At 40.5% G+C, this 20,555-nt stretch overlaps 1 protein-coding gene and 1 pseudogene across 2 annotated transcripts in view; one reads left to right on the forward strand and one right to left on the reverse strand.

Annotated features, from left to right (window-relative positions):
* LOC110048129 (uncharacterized) overlaps positions 1-19,411 on the reverse strand; it is a 51,557-nt gene extending 32,146 nt beyond the window's left edge. The window contains exon 1 of the mRNA XM_089298538.1: positions 19,317-19,411. Coding sequence (XP_089154664.1) covers positions 19,317-19,401 — 85 coding nt within the window. The 5' untranslated portion in view covers positions 19,402-19,411. The remainder of the gene's footprint in view (positions 1-19,316) is intronic.
* LOC110048130 (anoctamin-4-like) lies at positions 6,479-16,854 on the forward strand (annotated as a pseudogene). The gene is made up of 6 exons (XR_016209955.1): positions 6,479-6,805; positions 7,067-7,126; positions 8,442-9,917; positions 10,777-10,874; positions 12,440-12,860; positions 14,813-16,854. The product of XR_016209955.1 is annotated as an anoctamin-4-like (transcript).
* Positions 19,412-20,555: the final 1,144 nt, after the last annotated feature.

Here is a 20,555-nt window from a genome sequence, read left to right on the forward strand (position 1 = left end):
AAATACGACATGTATCAATAAAATGGAGAGCATGAATAAAAATCTTTATTTTGATTACAATTAATAAACTTTTTAGTCATCTTTTTTTGTGATCCTGTATCAGCTTCCCTTTGATTCTTAAATATTCAAAGACTCAAAGTAGATGTACCAAGGCGGGCAAATTTATTGTACGGATTTAGAGAATCTACTTAAGAAAAAATAAGGCTTTGCATTTAACACCTTGAGAATCTCTTTCAAACAGCTCACAAAAGCCAGTGGGAGAAAAGGATCTGTCCGATCGGTTTATTCTTAAGTTGTTAATTGCGTGGGAAAGGTCACATATCTTGCTGTAAATAGTTATTATTTAGCAATGAACCTGGCTATCCGGATAATATCCGTTTAATTGGACCTAGGATTATAGGTTTATACGCAGTGGAATTTAAAAGTAATCAGTGTTAGGTTTAGCATAATTCTAAGAATAACAATAGGTAACCGCTCACGCTCGTTCAATCCCCTACGGTTTTTATTTTGCTCCTGCTCTTTAAGATCCGAAGAGGAAATCAAAGGTCTCTGGAGAGACTAGTATCTTCGATCGAGAAAGAAAGGGTTATTATCTTTACATAATTTTTGTGTCTTTACAAATTCAGAGGGTCATGGTATTGTTGTAAAAACCTAAAAATAACCATCCTGCAGTGACTTCTCCTATAGCCCTCCTGAACAAGTTACTGTAGCCTTTATGAAAATGAAACAATTTTGCAGCATGTCTACTACACAGATATCGTCATCATAATCATTATCATTATATATACCAAGTTGCCTCGACTTTTCTTATAAAATTGTTATTAATACTTGGACTGCTATTCTCCAAGATATCGGTGTTTATGCTATACCATAGCACTTCAGTTTTTCCAGCGTATGGTAACTTTCCTCACTGCTACGTACTGCCTGTATCCCCAAACCTGTGATGTTTAACTGGCAGATGTGTCTTGTCAGTGACGAGACTGCTGTCTTCACGCCATACAAGGCCAAGCGCATCACAGTTACAACCATAACTGGGTTCCGCACATGAGTTGGTCATCCCGAATGCGCACTTACCACTGCCAGGAGATGGACATCATTCATACCCGACGGGCCTCTCGGTCTCACGGGACCGGGATCTGCCAGCATTCTAATATCCCCTTTTATACCCATCGGTCTTGACTTCCTACTGGTCCATGTTTGCCAGGAGGTCTTTTTAATCCGGGTCTCCCTCGGGTTCCCTCTCATCCTTGTCTTCCTGTGTTCCCTTTTGGTCCTGAACGGCTGAGCGTGTGATCTTTAGCACAGACTTGGTTTTGCAGAAGACCAAGTTCTTGTTTGATCAATACAAGATTAATTAAGGTTGATTTCTGCTGTGAATCGCCGGAAGAAGAGGGTCTTAATCTTGAGATGGTTTCTTGTTCACCTGAAAAAGAATATTAAGATTGTACCATTCTTTAGGATTCAACGCTCGCTGGGATGCTATTTTAATAATAAAAGACTGCCTCAAGCGGTCTTTCCTTTGCGCTTCTGTTGGGGAGAAATTCACTAAAGAATAATAATGTCATACAACCCTGCACGAAGAGAAAGCGTACAACAATAACTGTAACATTACACAGGAAATTATACAACTACAAATATCATCTACCATTGGTCGGTTGCCAATAACCGCCTGCAGCCATCTCTCTCCATCTTCCCTAGTTTTGATGAACTTTTCGAAGGATTTCTGTCTCCGTTATCACAGAATGTTCATCCATCCATCCATTCACTCGTTCATTCATTCATTCATTCATTCTGTTTATTTTTGCCTTTTTTACTTAATGTACAGTATTTATAAATATTTCAATGTGAGGCGAGATGACCTCTAGAAACCATCAGGTCACCTCGTACGTAACAATACGGTTACATAAATAGTGCGACAGTGTGCGGCTTTGCCAGTTCAGTAATTATTTTATTAAAAACTCTAGCAGTTTTTTCTTAAAATTGGGAAAACTTGACAAGATCCCGTTGCTTTTATTTGGCTACAAGTGGTTACTATCTTACGCAGCAAGAACGCCTTTTCTTTTTAAGTTTCTAGCAAAGGAAACCTTAGATAATGGGGGGGGGGGGGGGAGGCTGCAGCCCCCCTCTCTCCCAGTTACAGATTTTTTTTGAAATTTTTCGGGCAAAACGGTGATGATTCGGCCAAAAGCTACTGGGGATAAAACATTCTAAAAGGTAGTCAAAGCCAGGCTCGTAGACTACTTTCTCTGCCATTTGACTTGTCAAGACGAAGTTAAGGTCAATTTATTTAAGGATCCAGAGAATCTGTTTCGAAAAAAATGGAGATGGATATTACTTTCATCAACAAAACAATGACAGAATCAAAGCAAACGAAGACCTAGACTTTTAGTTTTGAATGGCTCCACAATAAGAGCCGTTTAAAAATTTTCTTGAACTTCTCGCACGAGGAAGAATTTACTGTTTATTTTATAAGTTTCTGATTTTACTAGGCTGTCGATCGAGGTCATAGAGTATACGAGGTTTCAAAATAACTACAGTGGAATCCCGATTTGTCGAACCCTCATTTTTTGGAACCCTCTGATAACTCGAAACAAAAGTCGTTTCCCTCTCCTCAATCAAACACTCTAACTTTACCCCAGATTTCTCGAAATATCCGAATTTCCGTTTCCCTTGGAGGCTCGAAAAATCAGGATTCCACTGTAATTTTGGAATGATAAGAGTTTTATTAGACGTGAGAATTGTGAACGTTTTTGTTTTTACTGCGATTTGAACGCGTTTGTACAATGCATGCTTTCGGGCGCTGTGTGAAGGTGCCCATACGCCTATACCGATCATTGGCGGCAAGCACAGGACTGACTGCGTGGGCAAAAGCACGACTGGGTTCGATTATGTACCTAAACGATAGCAACTGAAAAAACTGACTATTTTTGCTTAGGTTGCCTAAAGCACGCCCCTCGAGAAAACGTAAAACCAAAAGCAAACACACTAAACTGGCGAGTCATTAGAACATTCACTTGTTGTACCTTCGTCATCGTCACTAAAAGGGAATTTTGTGGTTAAAATAGGGGCGATAAGGAAGGCGCATTTATGAAAAGATTTGATTGGTCTACTAGAGTACTGATTGATTTTGCTTTAGTTTTAGCTTCATAACAGCTAGTGGAAAACCCAGGTGATGAGAATAAAAACAAATCATGAGTCAGTACTGCACTTGAACAAGATTACTGTGCATCCAAAGGGTAGCTGAATCTCATTCTGTCATACATTGTCACAGGTGTATGGGCTCTCGGAGACTTCTCCTCAATCAGCTCTTCCACTGGTGGAATATTCATATTTTGTGAAGCAGGTAACGTAAATGTAATAAAGCTTCCACTGGAGCACTTTACAATCACCCGCTTGAGACCCAGACAATGACGCTTCCACGCGTAGAATTTGTTTTAAAATTTAGCAAAAGGCTGCAGTTTATCCATTTCTGTGAATTGTCGTATGGTACTCTTGATAATTAGGATGTCTTAGGGTGTCTTAGGATAGGGTGTCTTGCAGTTGAACAACACCCAGTCTCAAAGGTACATCATCGAGAATTCTTAGTAGCATGGTTGTGATAATTACTGCGAACACAGAAAAACGAATGGAGAAATGAATAAGACAAGGCTAAGTCACTAATTGCACTTCACTAAGACTGATCAACAATTTTGACAACAAGCCAATTCTGAAATCTAACTGAAATACAAACATTACCTTTAAAATTATCGAGAGCCCGCAGAGATTCATCCACGGTAATGTGACGAAAGTTCCGAAACAGAACCCGCCATTAATTCTATTTGTCGTCTTGTGACCAACTAGTTATCAAACCAAATGAGTGTTTGAGAATTTTTGTCTCTTTTCGTTTTAATACAGTGATGGAACTCTTAACCCAGCTGGTGTCAGATTCGGGAGTGCGGAAATTTATAAAACAGGTCAGTTGAAAATTTGACTATTAGGGGGCATTTAAACACACATTCGCCTGGTATTAACACTAGGCTTGAAAGTTTTCTCTAAACTGATTTCATGACTTTTTTTCATTTTTTGCGGCTACCTTTCTTAACTGTGCTGATCAGTAGATACTGTATCTCTAACTGCTTTCTAACTGAACTGTTGCAGTGGAGAAATTTGACGATGAGGAAGACAGTCTGTGTGTTGGTCAGCAAACCAACGATGGAGAGTGCGTTGTAGTGATCCTGAAAAGGGGCAACGGGTTTAGGTAAGAGAACATTTACTCACCGAAACGAAAAGAGGATAAGCCATCACTGACCGATGGGTAAAAAGGAGATGGTAGAATCCTATTAATATGAGATTCAACGGGACACCAAAACTTGGTCCGCCGTGTTAACGGCGTGGTCCTTTCAAAGGAGTATTTAAACACAGGAAATTACTAACTTAAGTTTTATTCGGCCAAACTGGTGGTGGTCATAATGAGGTAACCCTGATGCACGCTTGCTTGCACTGTACAAAGAATGTACGAATCGTGTTTTGCCGATTTCCTCAGCCAAAAACGTTTTCGATGTTTTGGGTGCAATTTAAAATCTAATGAAGAGAAAAACGTATTATCAGTTAATTAGCCAGTCAGATTACGAGAAGTGAACTATTTACTATCTTGCTAAAGTTTCCACGAAGGCGAATAAACTTTGGAGCAATACTAGTTGCTGTATGTACTGTATATATCCAAGCGCAACTGATTTTACTGGTGGTAGTGTTGTCTCATATAAAGACGGCCGGTGGTCTTTTCATAAGTTACTTTAAAAGTTCTACTTGCAATTATTTTTTATTATCAAAGAGTAGAAACAGAGTAGAGGAATAATTGTCAAACTTTTCCTGACTCCCAACACGGTACAACATTCCAAACGTATAATTCATGGAGAAATTCACTTCTCTATTGGTCCGTCAACTTGGTCAAAACAATCCCAGGTGCTGAAAATCCACATTAATTCGTAGTTCCTGTCAAGTTATCTAGTTAATGTTCTACGGCTCCCTGGCATAATTTCGCATCCGACTGGATCTAGACCCTTGACAACGCTTGAAAGCGGCGTCAGTGAAGTTGCCTCAGAAAAGCTTACTGAAAATTGGCCCGAGAGTCCAACGGAATCAAACTGTGATGACTTTTTGTTCTCAATCCGCCGAAACCGGAAGTGATATCGGTGATGCACGCACGTGCTTCTACAACGATTTGGAGGAGGGGGGGGGGGGGGGGGCGTTGGTTGTAAATCCTTCTTGTAAATTGGCGTTAGGTTCCTATGAAGCTTGTGCTGTATTTCTAGTAATTATTTCATTGGTACTGAAATTAATTCCACAAATACAATTCCACGGTTGGCAGAGGGGTGGGGTGCACTTCCCTTACTGCAGAGAGCGACGAGATAGGTTTCATCAGTTTTTTCCTGAAAATTAAATTACTTTAGGGATGGGTCTGAAGTTTCTCTTACAAGAGAGTTAAAAAATCGTTCGAGGGGTCGAGAGGCCGACGATGGATCTACGCAACAAATTTCAGACGAACCCCAGCAGCAGCTGGGCCCACTTGTCACTATGTCATTAACAATGAAGGCAAATTAAAGAAACCGCAGCCATCCACTCATTATAGTATGTAGTCATCATATAGTACACACACTGTATTGGTTCAAGGCTTGGAAATTTTATTAAAAAACAAAAAAGATAAGTATGCGTACAGCCACACAAACTTATAGCCTGAACTTACCGTACCATTTCTAACTTGTTTGGTTAAACTGAAATGAAACGTCTTAGATACTTAAATATTCGAATTCCCACGGACCAAGTGACAAATATTTGCATGCGCTTAATCTCCGTGCTTCAACAACATTCACCGGCCATGGCCAGGGCTGTGGTCATCACTAAATACCCCCAATCCATGAAAAAAAAGTCTAAATTTCGAATGAAATTGCACGTCATACCTCTTTGCTCATAAACAGAACATAAACATAAATATTCTTCAAGTACACCCTTGGCCGATTTCATTGCCCACTGAAAAATTATTTGCATTATTAAAACCCAATTTACTAGTAAAACTTCCTGTTTTCATCAAGTATTGCGTCCAATACTGAATGTCATATACATCTTTAACTTACTTAACGTACTCCTTTGTTTTAACACTTTGGCGGATCCACGGTTCACTGACAAGTATTTCAAACTGCTAAATCATCGTACTTCAAGCTCAAGAACCAGGAATTTCTAGTTATAGCAGCCGTGTCAATACACAGTCCATGAAAAAAAAAAAAAAAAAAGAGAAATAAAAGAAAAGAAAACACTTATTCTCTTTAAGCCTCATTCTCCAGGGTGTAATTAATGATACCTTTGCGGCTCCATAACGTTAAGCATACATTTCTAGATACACCCTTAAAAACAGGTTCAAGTGGCATAATTACGCTTGGGTGACACATCACCTTAGGGCAGGACAGGTCGGTTCCCATCTATAATGCAAATATTTTTGGTTTCCTGCCATATTGTTTAATCGTTGACTTATATCTTCCTGTTTTCTAGCTGTAGCCGTCAAACGTTTTAGAGAACGGAAGGTCTCAGGATGGCGACAACTGTAGACGTCGAAGCCAAACCACTATATCAAACGGAGGATCGAAATTGCACAGACTATGTCCTCGTTTATGAGCAAAGCAAGGTGGAAGAAGATGGGAAGGAGGAAGGAGATGGCGAGTGCGAGAAGCCATCAGATCGTCTTGAAGGCATGCGCAAAAAATTTGAAGAAAATCTAGAAAAGGAAGGATTAAAACTCAGGCGGCTGGAAGGTATCGAAGACACAGCCCAGTTGGTAAGTTAAAAGAAAACTATGGATAATTTCTGCGCCATAGGAAAACAGATTTTTGAGAGTTTTCAGTCCGTAATGAACCTGGGGATTTATGTCGTTTTCATTCTTTACCCAATTTGGTAGTTATTTAAGGACGTGGCTTTCTCCGGCTTGGTACAGCTTATACGCATTTTAAGTGGACATTGAATTTTAAATATGTTTTTATTCCCAAAACCTTTGGCAAGCACGTTGATTCTATTAATATATTTTGCCATCTTGCCCTAGGATGTGTCGATACAAGCAGGAAGACAGCTTTTAAAGTCATGCTGCAAAGAAAAGTCTGAGGTACGTCACTCTTCCAAATGCATACCTGGAAAAAATATTATGCTACTCGCAAACAGCAGGGCTAGGGATTCGATGCTATGGCAAATCATTTAAAGCACTGCGATTAGGAATTTCCTCGGTCTGCCAGCCCTCAGTTTACTGATTGAGCAGAAAAGCAGTATCAGATTGGACTGATTTGTCTTCTATTGAGTGCATATACAGATTTAACCCGAAAAACAAACTGATATATCGTAAAATATATTCTCGCGCAAAGAAAGAGCGTAGGTTTTATGGCAGCAGAAAGAGGCAGCACTTTTCCTGACTTATTTTCATGTTGTTTTGATGAGATACTAGTGTGTGGCGGGCGATTCAAATGACCACAGTACTGAGCACTTCTTAGTTGTTGTGGTAGTGCTGGTTGTGCTTTGCTGAGTGGTTCTAACTTTTGAGTTGATCGGCGAAATCCTTCAGATCGGAAATTAAAGCTAACAGGCAGTGATACTTCAGAAAGTTCGGCTTTTGAAGGCGGCTGAAGGTTTTGCTACTTTGGACGAAATGCTAAAGTGTGATCAAATGAATGTACTGAGCCGTAATTGCAACTGGTGTTGTTCATTCAGTGTTTTGAAGAGCTTCTGCAATTTGAGCTTCAGGATTAAATCCTAAGTTGGGATCTTTCTAATAAAAGCTACTAAGCCTTCGAATTAAGCTTTCGAATTTTTGTATCTTTATCATAGTCGTAGCTGTATTCAACAATTAGATTATGAGCTCGAGATTTCTGTCGCTTGACAGCTGATGCATGACGGCGCAGCCCGAATTAGCTATCAAGCTTAGAAATCGAGAAGGAATAATCTAATTGTTTTAGTATAAATTAAATCTACTAGTCGTTCAAAACTAAACAAGGTAAATTATTTAAATCCCCCTCGCAGACACTTCGAAAACGCAAAAAACCGGCCGCCATTTTGTTTACAACAGCTACTCAATATCTACAGATTAGAGAGCGAGTAACGTAGCCAATAAGAGAACGGTATTCTTCATAGACCGCTTGTAGATATAAGCACAAACAAAACTCTCTTCAATTCTACATTCATGAAACTGCCTTTCTCTAATAGCTGAACTGCCGCCAGTTATTTCGTCCATCTGGGCACCATGTTTCAATACTTTTGATGTAACATTCAAGAATAAGGCAAAAAAGGTTTAATTTGCTTTATTTTTAAAAGACTACACGGACCCGCAAAGACGTATACTATATGTACTGTACACAGATCTCGAAATCTCTGTGAGATATATGTTTAACATTGCTTTTCATATAACTTGCAGTTTTCAATTTTCTTTCCAGGTTACACCACCTAACATCACACGGCATTTCGTTCTTATTCGTGCTTCATTTAAGGCGCTGAAGAAATACGCCGAAGAAATGCGTATCAAACTCCCTTTCAAAAAGAATGAAAACACATCTGGCTGCGAGTCAAGAGTAATGTCATTTCTCAAAAAATTAAATCCACTTAGGGTCCATGATCCCATCTTTGAAGAAAGGGAAGACTACTTCTTTGCAAACTTCAGGCAAGATTACTGTTACAAGTTCATCAATTATCAGGACGAAGAGAGGTTCTTTGATAAAGTAGATCGCATCTACATTGTCCAGCATATTTGCTCCAACACTCCTTTCGGAGAAAAAAAGGACGGAGAAGTTGGGCTGAAAAAATTGATATACAATGGCGCTTACAAGGCCGGGTATCCACTTCACGACGATTCTGATGATTCTACTCAGCCCAAGAATGACAGACAACGACTAAAGCTAAACTGGGCCAGATTTGGACGAATTTTTAAGCTCCAGCAATATGCAACCATCAAGAATTATTTTGGTAGCGAGATTGCCTTTTATTTCGCGTGGGTTGGATTTTACACCGGCATGTTGGCGCCGTTAGCCATTCTTGGTGTGCTCGTATTCCTGTATGGAATCCTTTCCGCTGGCAGCCACATTTCTGTGAAAGATGTTTGCGACCCAAGAAACAAGGGGTTGTGGTACATGTGCCCACTGTGCGACAAGAAGTGTAGCTACTGGGACCTAGCTTCCTCCACGTGTCGTTATGCTTACGCCACACACTTCTTTGACAACAGCGGTACGGTTTTTCTGGCCGTCATTGCCTCGATCTGGGCGACGTTGTTTCTCAAGTTCTGGAAGCGTCGTCAGCGAGCACTTTCCCAAACCTGGCACACTAATGCCCTTAAAGAAGAGGAGCCTTTGCGGCCGGAATTCCCAAAAGAAAACCTGAAGGAGAACAAAGTCACCGGAAGGATGGAACCGACCGTGCAGTCTAAGATTCGAAAATGTGGCTGCTTAGCCGGCGTGTTGATCATCGTAATTTTTATGGTATCTCTGGTGATCGCTGCTGTCGTGGGCGTCGTTGTCTACCGGGCGGCGGTGTTTGCCTCTCTGAGTGGAAGTTCTGACGGTACGGCCCACGCGCAAACGAGGATTATCACCTCATTCACGGCAGCTTTGCTCAATCTTCTCGCCATAAACGAGATTGACAGATTGGGAGAATCCGCCAACTCGTAGTAAATACAAAGACAGCTTCACATGGAAAATGTACCTGTTCCTGTTTGTAAACACCTATTCATCCGTGTTCTACATAGCCTTTTTCAAGTCCGGACACGTGATTGGAACCCCCAGCAGATACAAACGGATAGGTGGAAGCTACAGGTTGGACGGATGCAGCGAGCAGGGATGCTTTCTGGAGCTTTGCATTCAGCTGTTTATTCTTATGGTTGGGCAGCAGGCCATCGGGATCATCATGGAAGTGGCCATCCCGTAAGTGATTGTATCACAGTTATTGCACTTTATAAAATTAGACGCAATGGCAAAAGTGAATATAATGGGCTGCTATAATAAGTTCGCCAAAATATAATAATTGCTGCAACGACGGGCGAGCCGAAAGCGAACTAGAAGAGGAGGTTGCTAAGGTCTCTTTGAAAATACCAGACATCATAGTCTGTTACCTTTTGCGTACGTTTCCTCTTTGCAAGAGCCGCATCGCTAGTGCATTTAATCTCTTTCGGTTCTTAGCAATAAAATTCAATTATAAATAAGTGACTTAATACCATCGACTTTGAAAGTGAAGAATGATCATCGCAGTAAATTTTCCAATTTAAGCAACTGGAAAGAGGAAGCCTGAAAAGTTTTTCAGGCTTCCTCTTTCCAGTTGCTTAAATTAGAAAATTTACTGCGATGATCATTCTTCACTTTCATCTACAACCGCAGTTCAAATATAAATTATTTCATATCTACTTCACATCATTTCACTCCTCACGGGAAGATATGAACTCAATTAATTGACCTCGCTCCCAATGTGTGGCTTCATAGCTCAGTTGGTAGGGCATCGCACCGGTATCGCGGAGGTCACGGGTTCGAATCCCGTTGAAGCCCTGATTTTTTTTCAGGCTTCCTCTTTCCAGTTGCTTAAATTGGAAAATTTACTGCGATGATCATTCTTCACTTTCATCTACAACCGCAAGTCAAATATGAATTATTTCATATATACTTCACATCACCATCGACTTTAAAAGCAGTTCCTTGTCATGACCCTAAACAAGCCAAGATAGCTAGATGAAGAACTATTCAGTTTTTCTTGACTTGGAAGTAATCCTTAATGCTATTTCTTCTACCTTAGGTACTGGATGAAGACTCGCAACAAGAAACGTGAAGTCTGTGATTTTAATCTAAGCCCAGCTGACGACCATTTCATGTTTTGGGAATATTTGCAGGCTGGTACGATAAAACAAAAACATTAATTTCAATTTCACTTATATCTAAGCTGGAAGAATTTTCCCGCCTACACTTCGGATAAATTGAATTGGATGAAGAACCTCAACAACCATAGCCTACGTGGCAGGCGTAGAAAGGGGAAGGGGAGGAAGGAAAAAAGGGAGAGGGATTGGGGAGATCAGAGAGGAATGCCTGCTGTAAGAAGACCCTTTACTTCATTTCTGCGTTCCCTGACGGAAGCAAATTTCCGATTGCCTGAGAGAAAATGAGTAACTTATATATGTAAGTTTCACGATTTCAACAAAAATAACCAAGATGGCAGTGGACGCAAACGTGTTAGCAGGTGCTTTGAGAGATTTAAATCTCCTCGGGATGAGAAACATTGTCTGAAACAAGAACAAGAATCAGCCGTAAGAGCTTTTTGAACCGATAGCGATGTCTTCGCGGTTTTGCCCATTAAATATGGGAAGAGTTGCAAGAATTAAATTTATCATAGCTAATTATAAAAGAACATAATGCAGCGATTCTCGTCATAATTGCCACTGAAAAGTATAATGAAAGACCAGCTGCAGGGGATGGAATCAATGTTTTACCCTGCTACTGACTTGTTAGATTTATCTAACAATGAAATTCGCAGATGCGAATACAGAATCATGTATGCAACCTCAAGTAATTAATTTTGAACTCCGTGCTTGTAGCAAAACAATCGTCGCTTGCTTTGCCGGCTCGGATTTGTGTTTAGCGTTCCAAATCGTATTACAAACTAGGCCGTTCAATCTGCTTGTAGAAGGTCCAATTATTTTCTTAGTCCCTATGAAAGTGAAAAAAAAACTAGTTTTGTTTACGTACGAGACGGTTGACACTTCTTCTACGACGCTGAATATGCACTTAAATCACGTTCCTCATTTTTACCTCTAAAACGCTGCTTATTTTCGGCAAAAGTATTTTTTCTTTGATCTACGAATTTCGAGGTTTTAAGGAAGCGTGAAATTGTTTTCATACGTCCAGTAAAAGTTGAATTGGGCTTGTTGCCGTTCTTCCGTTCTTGAAGTCTGCAAGGCGCGAGCTCTACGTTCTGATTAGTGAACGCGTGACAGTTAATTGACGGTAGACGTGATCGGATTACGAGTAAATCAGTGAGCATAATGCAAAAACCTGGGTTCTTATGGCAGGCGTTCCCTCTCTCCTCTCCCCCATTCCTTCTCCCTTTTGCTCTCCTTCCCCCTCGCCTTTCTATGCCTGCCACACAGGGTGAACATCCACACCTGTAGCGGCTCCTACTAAGCCTCTACCGTTACGCTATAAAACAAACTTTAGTCCAATATCAGTAAACACTTGCGCCTAACCCAGACGTTTCCTCGTTTGCCTAGTTTTTTCTGCAAGTGAAGTCATTATAACTCTCTCAAAAGCATTACACGTCATTATACATACATAGGCACTATAAACTCAGAGCATGGTAAATAGCCACAGAAGACTTGTTCTGAGTACAAACACCTGCTTGGGCTCTTTACCTACATTGTTCCTTTACTGACATTGCTCCTCGCCTTCATTCACTTTTCGTTCAACAGTTCTGCAATACGGATTTGCAACAATGTTCGTGGCTGCCTTTCCACTGGGTCCTCTGTTCGCCCTTTTCACCTCTGTCATCCGAATTCGCGTGGATGCCATCAACTTTGTGTCCCATTTCAGGAGACCCGACGTTGCTCACTCCAAGACCATTGGAGTCTGGTATCGTATCCTAAAATGGGTCACTAAAATTTCAGTACTGGTCAACGCCTTTGTGTTGGCGTTCACCTCTGAGTTCATCCCCAAGCTTTTGTACAGATTGAGGTACGCGCCAGACCGAGATTCGCTTGGTGGAGGAACACTTACTGGATACATAAACAACAGCTTATCCACCATTCATACTGCGGATATTTCCCGCTTTGAAGCAGGATCAGAACCAGTAGATCCTCATGCCAATTTACCATACAACCATTCTTTCTGCAGGTATGAATTTCATATCTTTTTAAGGCAGTTTTCGGGTTCCCCGTACGCTTTATTCTGGGACTTAAGCTAAGCTTAAAAGGTCAGTTATTTTTCAGCTTGGTCTCAACTTCGAGAGTATCCATGGCTGTGGAAATGCATGCCACTCGGATTCACCATCTTGGATTTTAACATTTCCCAGAAGTTTCAAAAAGAGACTAGAATTGACCAGAATTTTACTGATTGAATAGAATGTTACAGTTCTGCAGGGAAATTAAAACAGTTAAAGTCCGATTTCAGAAAAATGCCTCGGGCGTCAATTTGTACTCTACTAAAAGCCGTTCTTGGCTTTTACTTCGGGTAGAAGAGCACAGAACGCGTCATCAGAGTGGAATGACAAAAACAGCCAGCTTAGTCATATTGCATGCACAATTAAATATACCTCCACGACTCACATATATTTTCTCTTATGTGTGGAAGAATTACGGAAGTTTGGAAGTCTGCAAGTCTGCAAGTCTGGAAGTTAGGAAGTCTGGAAGTTTGAAACTGTGGAAGTGTGGAAGACTGGAATCACGGAAGTGTGGAAGACTGGAGGTTAGGAAGTATGGAAGAGTGGAAGTGTGGAAGGGTGGAAGTATGGAAGTGTCAAAGGGAGGAAGTGTGGAAGTGTGGAGGATTGGAGGTGTGCAAGTGTGCAAGTGTGCAAGTGTGAAAGTGTGCAAGTGTGCAAGTGTGCAAGTGTGCAAGTGTGCAAGTGTGCAAGTGTGCAAGTGTGCAAGTGTGCAAGTGTGCAAGTGTGCAAGTGTGGAAGTTTGAAAGTGTAGGAGTGTGGAAGAGTAAAAGTGTGAAAGACTGGAATTGTGGAAGTGTGGCAGGTTGAAAGTGTGGAGGTCTGTAATTGTGGAAGACTGGAATGGTGAAATTGTGGCAGTGTGGCAGTGTGGAAGTATGGAAATATGGAAGTATGGAAGTGTGGAAGTGTGGAGGTGTGGAAGTGTGGAAGTGTGGACGTGTTTAAGTGTGGAAGTGTGGAAGTGTGGAGGTCTGTAATTGTGGAGGTCTGTAATTGTGGAAGACTGGAATGGTGGAATTGTGGCAGTGTAGCAGTCTGAAAGTATGGAAATATGGAAATATGGAAATATGGAAGTATGGAAGTGTGGAAGCGTGAAAGTGTGGAAGTGTGGAAGTGTGGAAGTGTTGAAGTGTGGATGTGTGGAAGCGTGGAGGTGTGAAAGCGTGGAAGTGTGGAAGAGTGGAATGGTGGAAGTGTGGCAGTGTGGAGGTATGGAAGTGTGGAAGTGTGGAAGTGTGGAGGTATGGAAGTGTGGCAGTGTGTCAGTGTGGAAGTGTGGCAGTGTGGCAGTGTGGCAGTGTGGCAGTGTGGAAGTATGGAAGTATGGAAGTGTGGCAGTGTGGAAGTGTGGAAGTGTGGAGGTGTGAAAGCGTGGAAGTGTAGAAGTGTAGAAGTGTGGAGTTTTAGAAGTGTAGAGGTGTGGAAGACTGGAATTGTGGAAGTGTACATGTGAAAGTGTGAGAATGTGTAAGACTGGAATTGTAGAAGACTGGAATCGTGGAAGTGTGGCAGTGTGGAATTATGGAAGTGTGGAATTGTGGAAGTGTGGAAGTGTGGAGGTGTGGAAGTGTGGAGGACTGGAGGTGTAGAAGTGTGAAAGACTGGAATTGTGGAAGTGTGGAAGACTGGAATTGTGGAAGTGTGTCCGCGTGGAAGTATGGAAGTGTGGCAGTGAGGAAGTAAGGAGGAGTGGAAGTGTGAAAGTGTGGAATTGTGCAACGGTGGAAGTGTGGAAGCGTGTACGTGTGGCAGTATGAAAGTGTGGAGGCTAGTCGGGCCTTGTAGGGCGAAAAAGAGTAATCGCGAGATGGAGGGACAGGCGCCAGCGATATCCTAGTAAAACATACCCGAAGTCATTTCGCCGTATCGTGATCGAATAGTTATGATCTCCTGCATATTTCAGGTATCCTGGTTACCATGACAACGTTTGGCCATACAACTACTCAAAGCAACACTGGGAGGTGACCACTGCGCGGCTTGCTTTTGTGTTCGTTTTCCAGTTTACAGTCTTCTTAATCACAGACTTCGTCAAGAAGCTCTTCCCAGATGTTCCAAATAATATTGCCGAGAAGGCAAAGAAAGAGGAGGATCAGATTAAGTCTGTCTTTGGGCACAGTTGAGCAATATAAATGGGTCTAGCCTACTTCCGCTTTCGTCATGACCTTGTCTTTATTTAAAGCGAGTGCAGGGAGAACCTATCTTAGACACGACCAGTTTCAATAGTGTCCAAAGACCGTTGTATTTTGAACCAGAGACCGCAATAGAGGCCTGGGGAAATTCTGAATATCGCTTTTTTTTTTGTGTATTTTTATTTCTCTCGTTGTGGCACTTATTCACTGATAATGGAGACCTCGTCGACGAGTGTTCATGCGTAACCGTCACCAAGTTCAAACATTGCAGAATTTCATGATATCACTTATCAGATATTACCAGTATATTCAGATCAGTGTGTTTGAAGGAGAAAAAGAGTGTTAACACTCGTTCTCTGATTAATCGAAAGCACGATTGAAATTAATCCTAACTTGGAATTATAAGTTATACCTCAAGAACTCTTGCGCTTAGGCGTGGTAGTTTTAGCTTTAATTTCTTAACTTTGACACCGCTTTGCTACTGCACTATCGAGCGTAGCAATAGGGAGCTAGATGTATTCACTTCAGTTTTAAACTAATTCTTGTGAGAAAAACTGGTAACTGGTAGCCTAGAGAGGAATTCATTGAAACTTAACCGTTTGACTGTCAAATTTTCACACAAAAAAGCCGTCTTTAAATCAGTTTTTTGGCTGCCATGACGCTAAATATACCTTAGTCTTGCTGAGAGAGCTTTTATTTACCAAAAAGATAGATTTCCCCAAGATTAGGTACCAAAATGTGCAATATTTTAATTAGGCGCACGCGCATGAGCCAAAATTTGGACTTTTTTGCCCTTGCACATTCCGATTTTTTTTTTTCTTGCCCCCTTGCTTTCCTTTTTCTGGCCCTTTTACTCTCGGTACCTTCTGCGTTTCATATTCTTTCTGCATGGCTGCCATAAAAAGTTAGGTGTTAATTATGAGCAAAGCCTGGAAATGGGACCTTGTTCAATTATAGGTATAATGGGCCATTTTACCACTGTTTTTGCATCCAAACTGCATGATAACGTTGTTTTTCAATTTGCTATGTCAGAATGCCGTTGCAATTGATGTCCAAAACAGTCAATTGTGCGGATAGATCTATTCTAGCTACTATCTGCTTATCAAGAATATCTGGTGATGTTTAAATTGATGACGTCAAAAATGGTACAAAGAGCACGACCATTGAGGGCGTCTATATACGCCGTTGGCAGTCAAAGGGCTTAAACGGTTAAGAGTTTAATTACGAAAGTGGGTTTTGTAACAAGTAAGTTTAACATTTCCACCTTGGCTTCCCTTCAGGGTAGCGAACCATGGCGCATGTTGTCCCATTCACAAGTATAGCGTTCAAGTGTGGAGTGATTGGCAACTAAGCTTAAGATTCCTCACCTGATCTTTGTTAGTTAAGCAGGTAGCGTTTTCTCCGTATTTCATTCAGAGAAATGAGACAATTCAGAGAAAATTCAATTTTGCTTGGCAAACTTAAAATGCTATTACTGCAAACTTAAGACACCAGCTGTCACATTCAGATTACGGAGTTGTCCCTTATTTTTGTTAGTGTTTAATTTTGCTCGCTTTACTCTTCCCTAGAAAGCAAGGGACTGCTCGCAGTTTAGTCACAATCAGCAAAATTAGGAAATCAGGGTGGAAAATGTTGACATTGAATACGCTATTCTGGCTCAACCGGTTTTTTGTGTGGATTTGTATGCCGTTATGGTGCCTTGTCATACACCCAAATATAATTGTGTGTATTTTCAGTAAATATTGCTTGATCCCATGACCAACACTGAGTGCAAATAACGCGCGTGTTTGAATAAAGTGTGCTTTCTCGTGCGATGCGTTCGACAAGGGTTTGTTTACTAAGGCAAAAGAGGACATCTGGCCATGGACGAGACTATGACAGTAACAATTAATTAAAGCATCTGCGCCTGTGTTTCGTCAGATCAACGCTGATGTCGATGGCAAGGGTTATTTGATTTATGGCTCATGACCAAAACTAAATGTTGCATTCAAAATTTGTTCAGAAACAATTGATAGCTTGTATACCAGCTCAGCTCGTAAGAAAATAACTTTACTTCCTTACCAGGACAAGGGATGATCGGTGAATGTTGATATATCCTGCACCCAAAATATTGTTTGTAATCAGGAGCCATAATCGGGGACGGAGACCGTAAGTCTTGGGATCCGCGCGCACCTATGATATGGGACAATTTTTCTATTTTTAGAACAAATTGTGCCATCCTGACGTCATATATCCGCGCGGATCCACGCACATGTCTGGGGCTCTCGCGTGGATGTTGTCACGTTGCGTGATCAAATGGTGAGAGCTACGAGATTCTCTTGCAGATTTTTCGCAGCGATGGCGGGGAATAAGGCAAGGAATAAGATCCAGGGCTCTTATGCTCTGAGCTAATGGAAAAGGTGAGTTTTTCAGGGTCGAATTCAATTTCGCGGTGTGCATGAATATTAAATATATGCTCGCGCTAGTTGAACGCGTAAGCTTTTGCGTTTGTTCTGTAAAGAAAAGTTATGAAAGAAAACTCTTCACTCTGGTATCGAGCTAATTTGAGAGTTTCTCAAACAATGCTTAATCATAACCAAAACCTGTTTTCGATAGTTTCTTAATGTTTCTGTTTGTTTGGCGAGTTTGCAAAAGTTTTTGAGTAGCTTAAAGAAAGCGTCATCGTAACTTTGCGGATTATTTCTCCTGTATTCACATATTTTCAGCTAAGTTTTTAATATGTTCTCAAACATTTATCAACCTTAAACGTATTTAAAAACTAGAGATATTATCTGAGTTCGATGTACATGGTTTTCACGCGAAAGTGCGGGAGTCCAATTTGTCATGTTTTACTGACTGTACAAAACACACATCGGCGGGCGCACTTATTGATCGACAACAGACAATTTATTGGATTTTTACACAAACAAAACTGAGCAGCATCTACAGACACAAACTTCATTGTCACTTATAGGGCCTTGATAAAACATCAAGCGTTGCTTACAATTCAGGCGAAACTCAAACTTGCAATTATTTTTTTTCTACTTTTCGGTCGCGATAGACTCTGGCGAAATTCTCGCAAGCGTGTGGCACTGAAGAGGAGGGAGGCTTTGTAGTCCTGAAACGCTGCTATATCCGAATATAATAATATCAAACTAGTTTTTTCGCTGTGGTATGGAAAGGCTGTTAATCTTCAACATATGTGAAACTTAGAGTGGAGTAATGCGGAGCTCTTGTAAAAGAAGCAGCGGAACATAGCATAGTCAGTGACACTGTCTTACTTCACTCAAACTGGAGCAGCTTACGACGAAAATACTGAAGTAAAATCCCAACAGACATGAACGTATTGAGTTGTGGGCCAAAAGCATCAAACATTTCGGGAATTTCGGACGCTATTTCCCCGCGTTACATCCGCAAAAATCCTCGCGGCGTGTACGCGCGTGTACCGCACATGATGGCGCAATTTGTTTTCAAAATAGAAAAAATTGTCCCATATCATAGGGACAGCCCCAATACTAGAAATAGCGCGCGCTTACGGTCTCCGTCCCCGATTATGGCTGCTGTTGTAATAGCAAAATACGTTATTCAAAACACCTTCATAGCTGGTGCAGACTATAGTAATTTTGAGGTTATAGAGGCAATTAGTTTTTAAATAGATTAGATCGACTCGTAACGTTATCTTTACAGATTTATTTTTCATTTCACACGAGACTAGATCTAGTCCAGTTTGTCAGTATTCTTTGACAGAAAAAGAACCAGGAAACTCTGATAAACCGTAAAATAAACAAACGTTCCATTTTTTTTAGTCCAATTTACAACTGGTAGAAAAGAAAATTTTCCCGTTAAAGGACTGTTGGATAAAAAGTCGTACATTTCTACCGTAGTGTTAACAAATAAAATAAGCTTACGTCTTTGAGTGTCTGGAACGGCAATAATAAAATCTGCTCGGCAAAATGACATTTTACGTTAGGTTTGAACAGATGTGCAACGCTCCGTCTGTAATCAAATCGAAAAACCCCGATTTTGGTTGAAGATTGTGTTAAATGAAGCAGTGTATAGCGGTAGAGAGTTAACTAAGTACATCCTAAAATAAAAGCTCCCGTTTCTTTCATGAAAGATTTCGAGGCTTCTTCAAGGTTGCAAAAGAACTAGGAAATAATTTTGAAGAAACGAAAAGAAATGTCCTTCTTCCGATAGAAGAATCCTACTAAAATAGTCCTACTGAGGGACAATATTCAACGATTATTTATTGTGAATGATTTTTCTTTCTAAATAAAAAGAAAATATTTTTAGACTTACCTCTCACTGCTAAAGTGATATTTCCGAGAATTGCCAAAAGCAGCAAAACTGAAGGTGAAGGTGGAAGACACATTCCCAAGCGCATCTTTGCGAGTCTGGAGGTACACTGTTCTTCGAGTCTATCAGGAGCTTATTTTATTACAACCCTTTTAACTGGTATCATACGTCCATTATCAGACTACTATCTTTCTTGAAGAATGCATTGTTTTCAGCTAAAATTACTTTGATAAAGTCAGGCAATGCATGATCGGGAGCAGAAATAACAGCGCAACGCTAAATTATCAAGTCTGAACACTCTACTGAATTGACAACCCCAAAGTTTTCTTCTTTTAATTTCTCTTCAATGATTTCTTCTTTTCTCATGATCTTCCCACTTCTCCTTTCATCAAATTATTTTTATATGCTACATCTTTCTTTTAAGTTCTTAGTTGTACATAATCACTGCTACATGTTAAAATTTAAGATCTTAATTGCACTTTACTCTTTAAGAGGCTGTCTCTGTAAAAACCGACCACTGATTTTACTTCGAAAATTCGATTTTTCTCATAAGGTGGGATTTCGAAGCCATTACCTAGTCAATCACTAAAATGAGTTTTATTTGATTAAAAATTCTAATTGAGGTTTTCTAGGGTTGATTGAAGTTCGTTCCGCTCGACACAAGCTGCATGCCTGCCGAAACTGGAAAAATAGTACATATTGCACATATGGTTGAAAAAAAGAATTGGGACTTTTGAACGAATATTATTTTTTTAGAGCGCCGGCAATATGTGCTTAAAAGGTTCTGATATTTCTTTTTTAGACGTAGAGAGAGCGACTGTCACAGGTAGTTCTGAAGGATGGAATGACACAGACCTTCGTGGCTCCCAAACAAACTCGCAGGCTATCGCGACACACAGTTTTCCAACAATCTTTTGAAAGAATTTTATTCATATATGCTGGTTCGCTGGTTCCAAGCAAAACACTTTTTGGCAGGTACTTTACACAGGAAAAATTAAGGCCATGGGATTTTTTTTAAAAGAGAGGAAAAAATTGAAAACGTTATCTTTTTCTAGGATCGCAAAATATGACAGGCGTTGGTAATCGGCTGGAAGAAGGCTACATCCCTCGCCCTAATGATGGGAATGTTTTAGCTGGTGTGGTTGAAAAAATACTTCACTTGTTAGATCACTGAGTAGAAAGCCTAATTAATGAAGTAAAGGCACATGATCAATCATTGTTTAATACAAATGGCAGAAATGT

This window comes from Orbicella faveolata, unplaced genomic scaffold (assembly GCF_042242905.1).
Source record: "Orbicella faveolata isolate gen_17 unplaced genomic scaffold, um_ofav_v1 contig_3, whole genome shotgun sequence".
In the NCBI taxonomy this organism is placed as follows: domain Eukaryota; kingdom Metazoa; phylum Cnidaria; class Anthozoa; order Scleractinia; family Merulinidae; genus Orbicella; species Orbicella faveolata.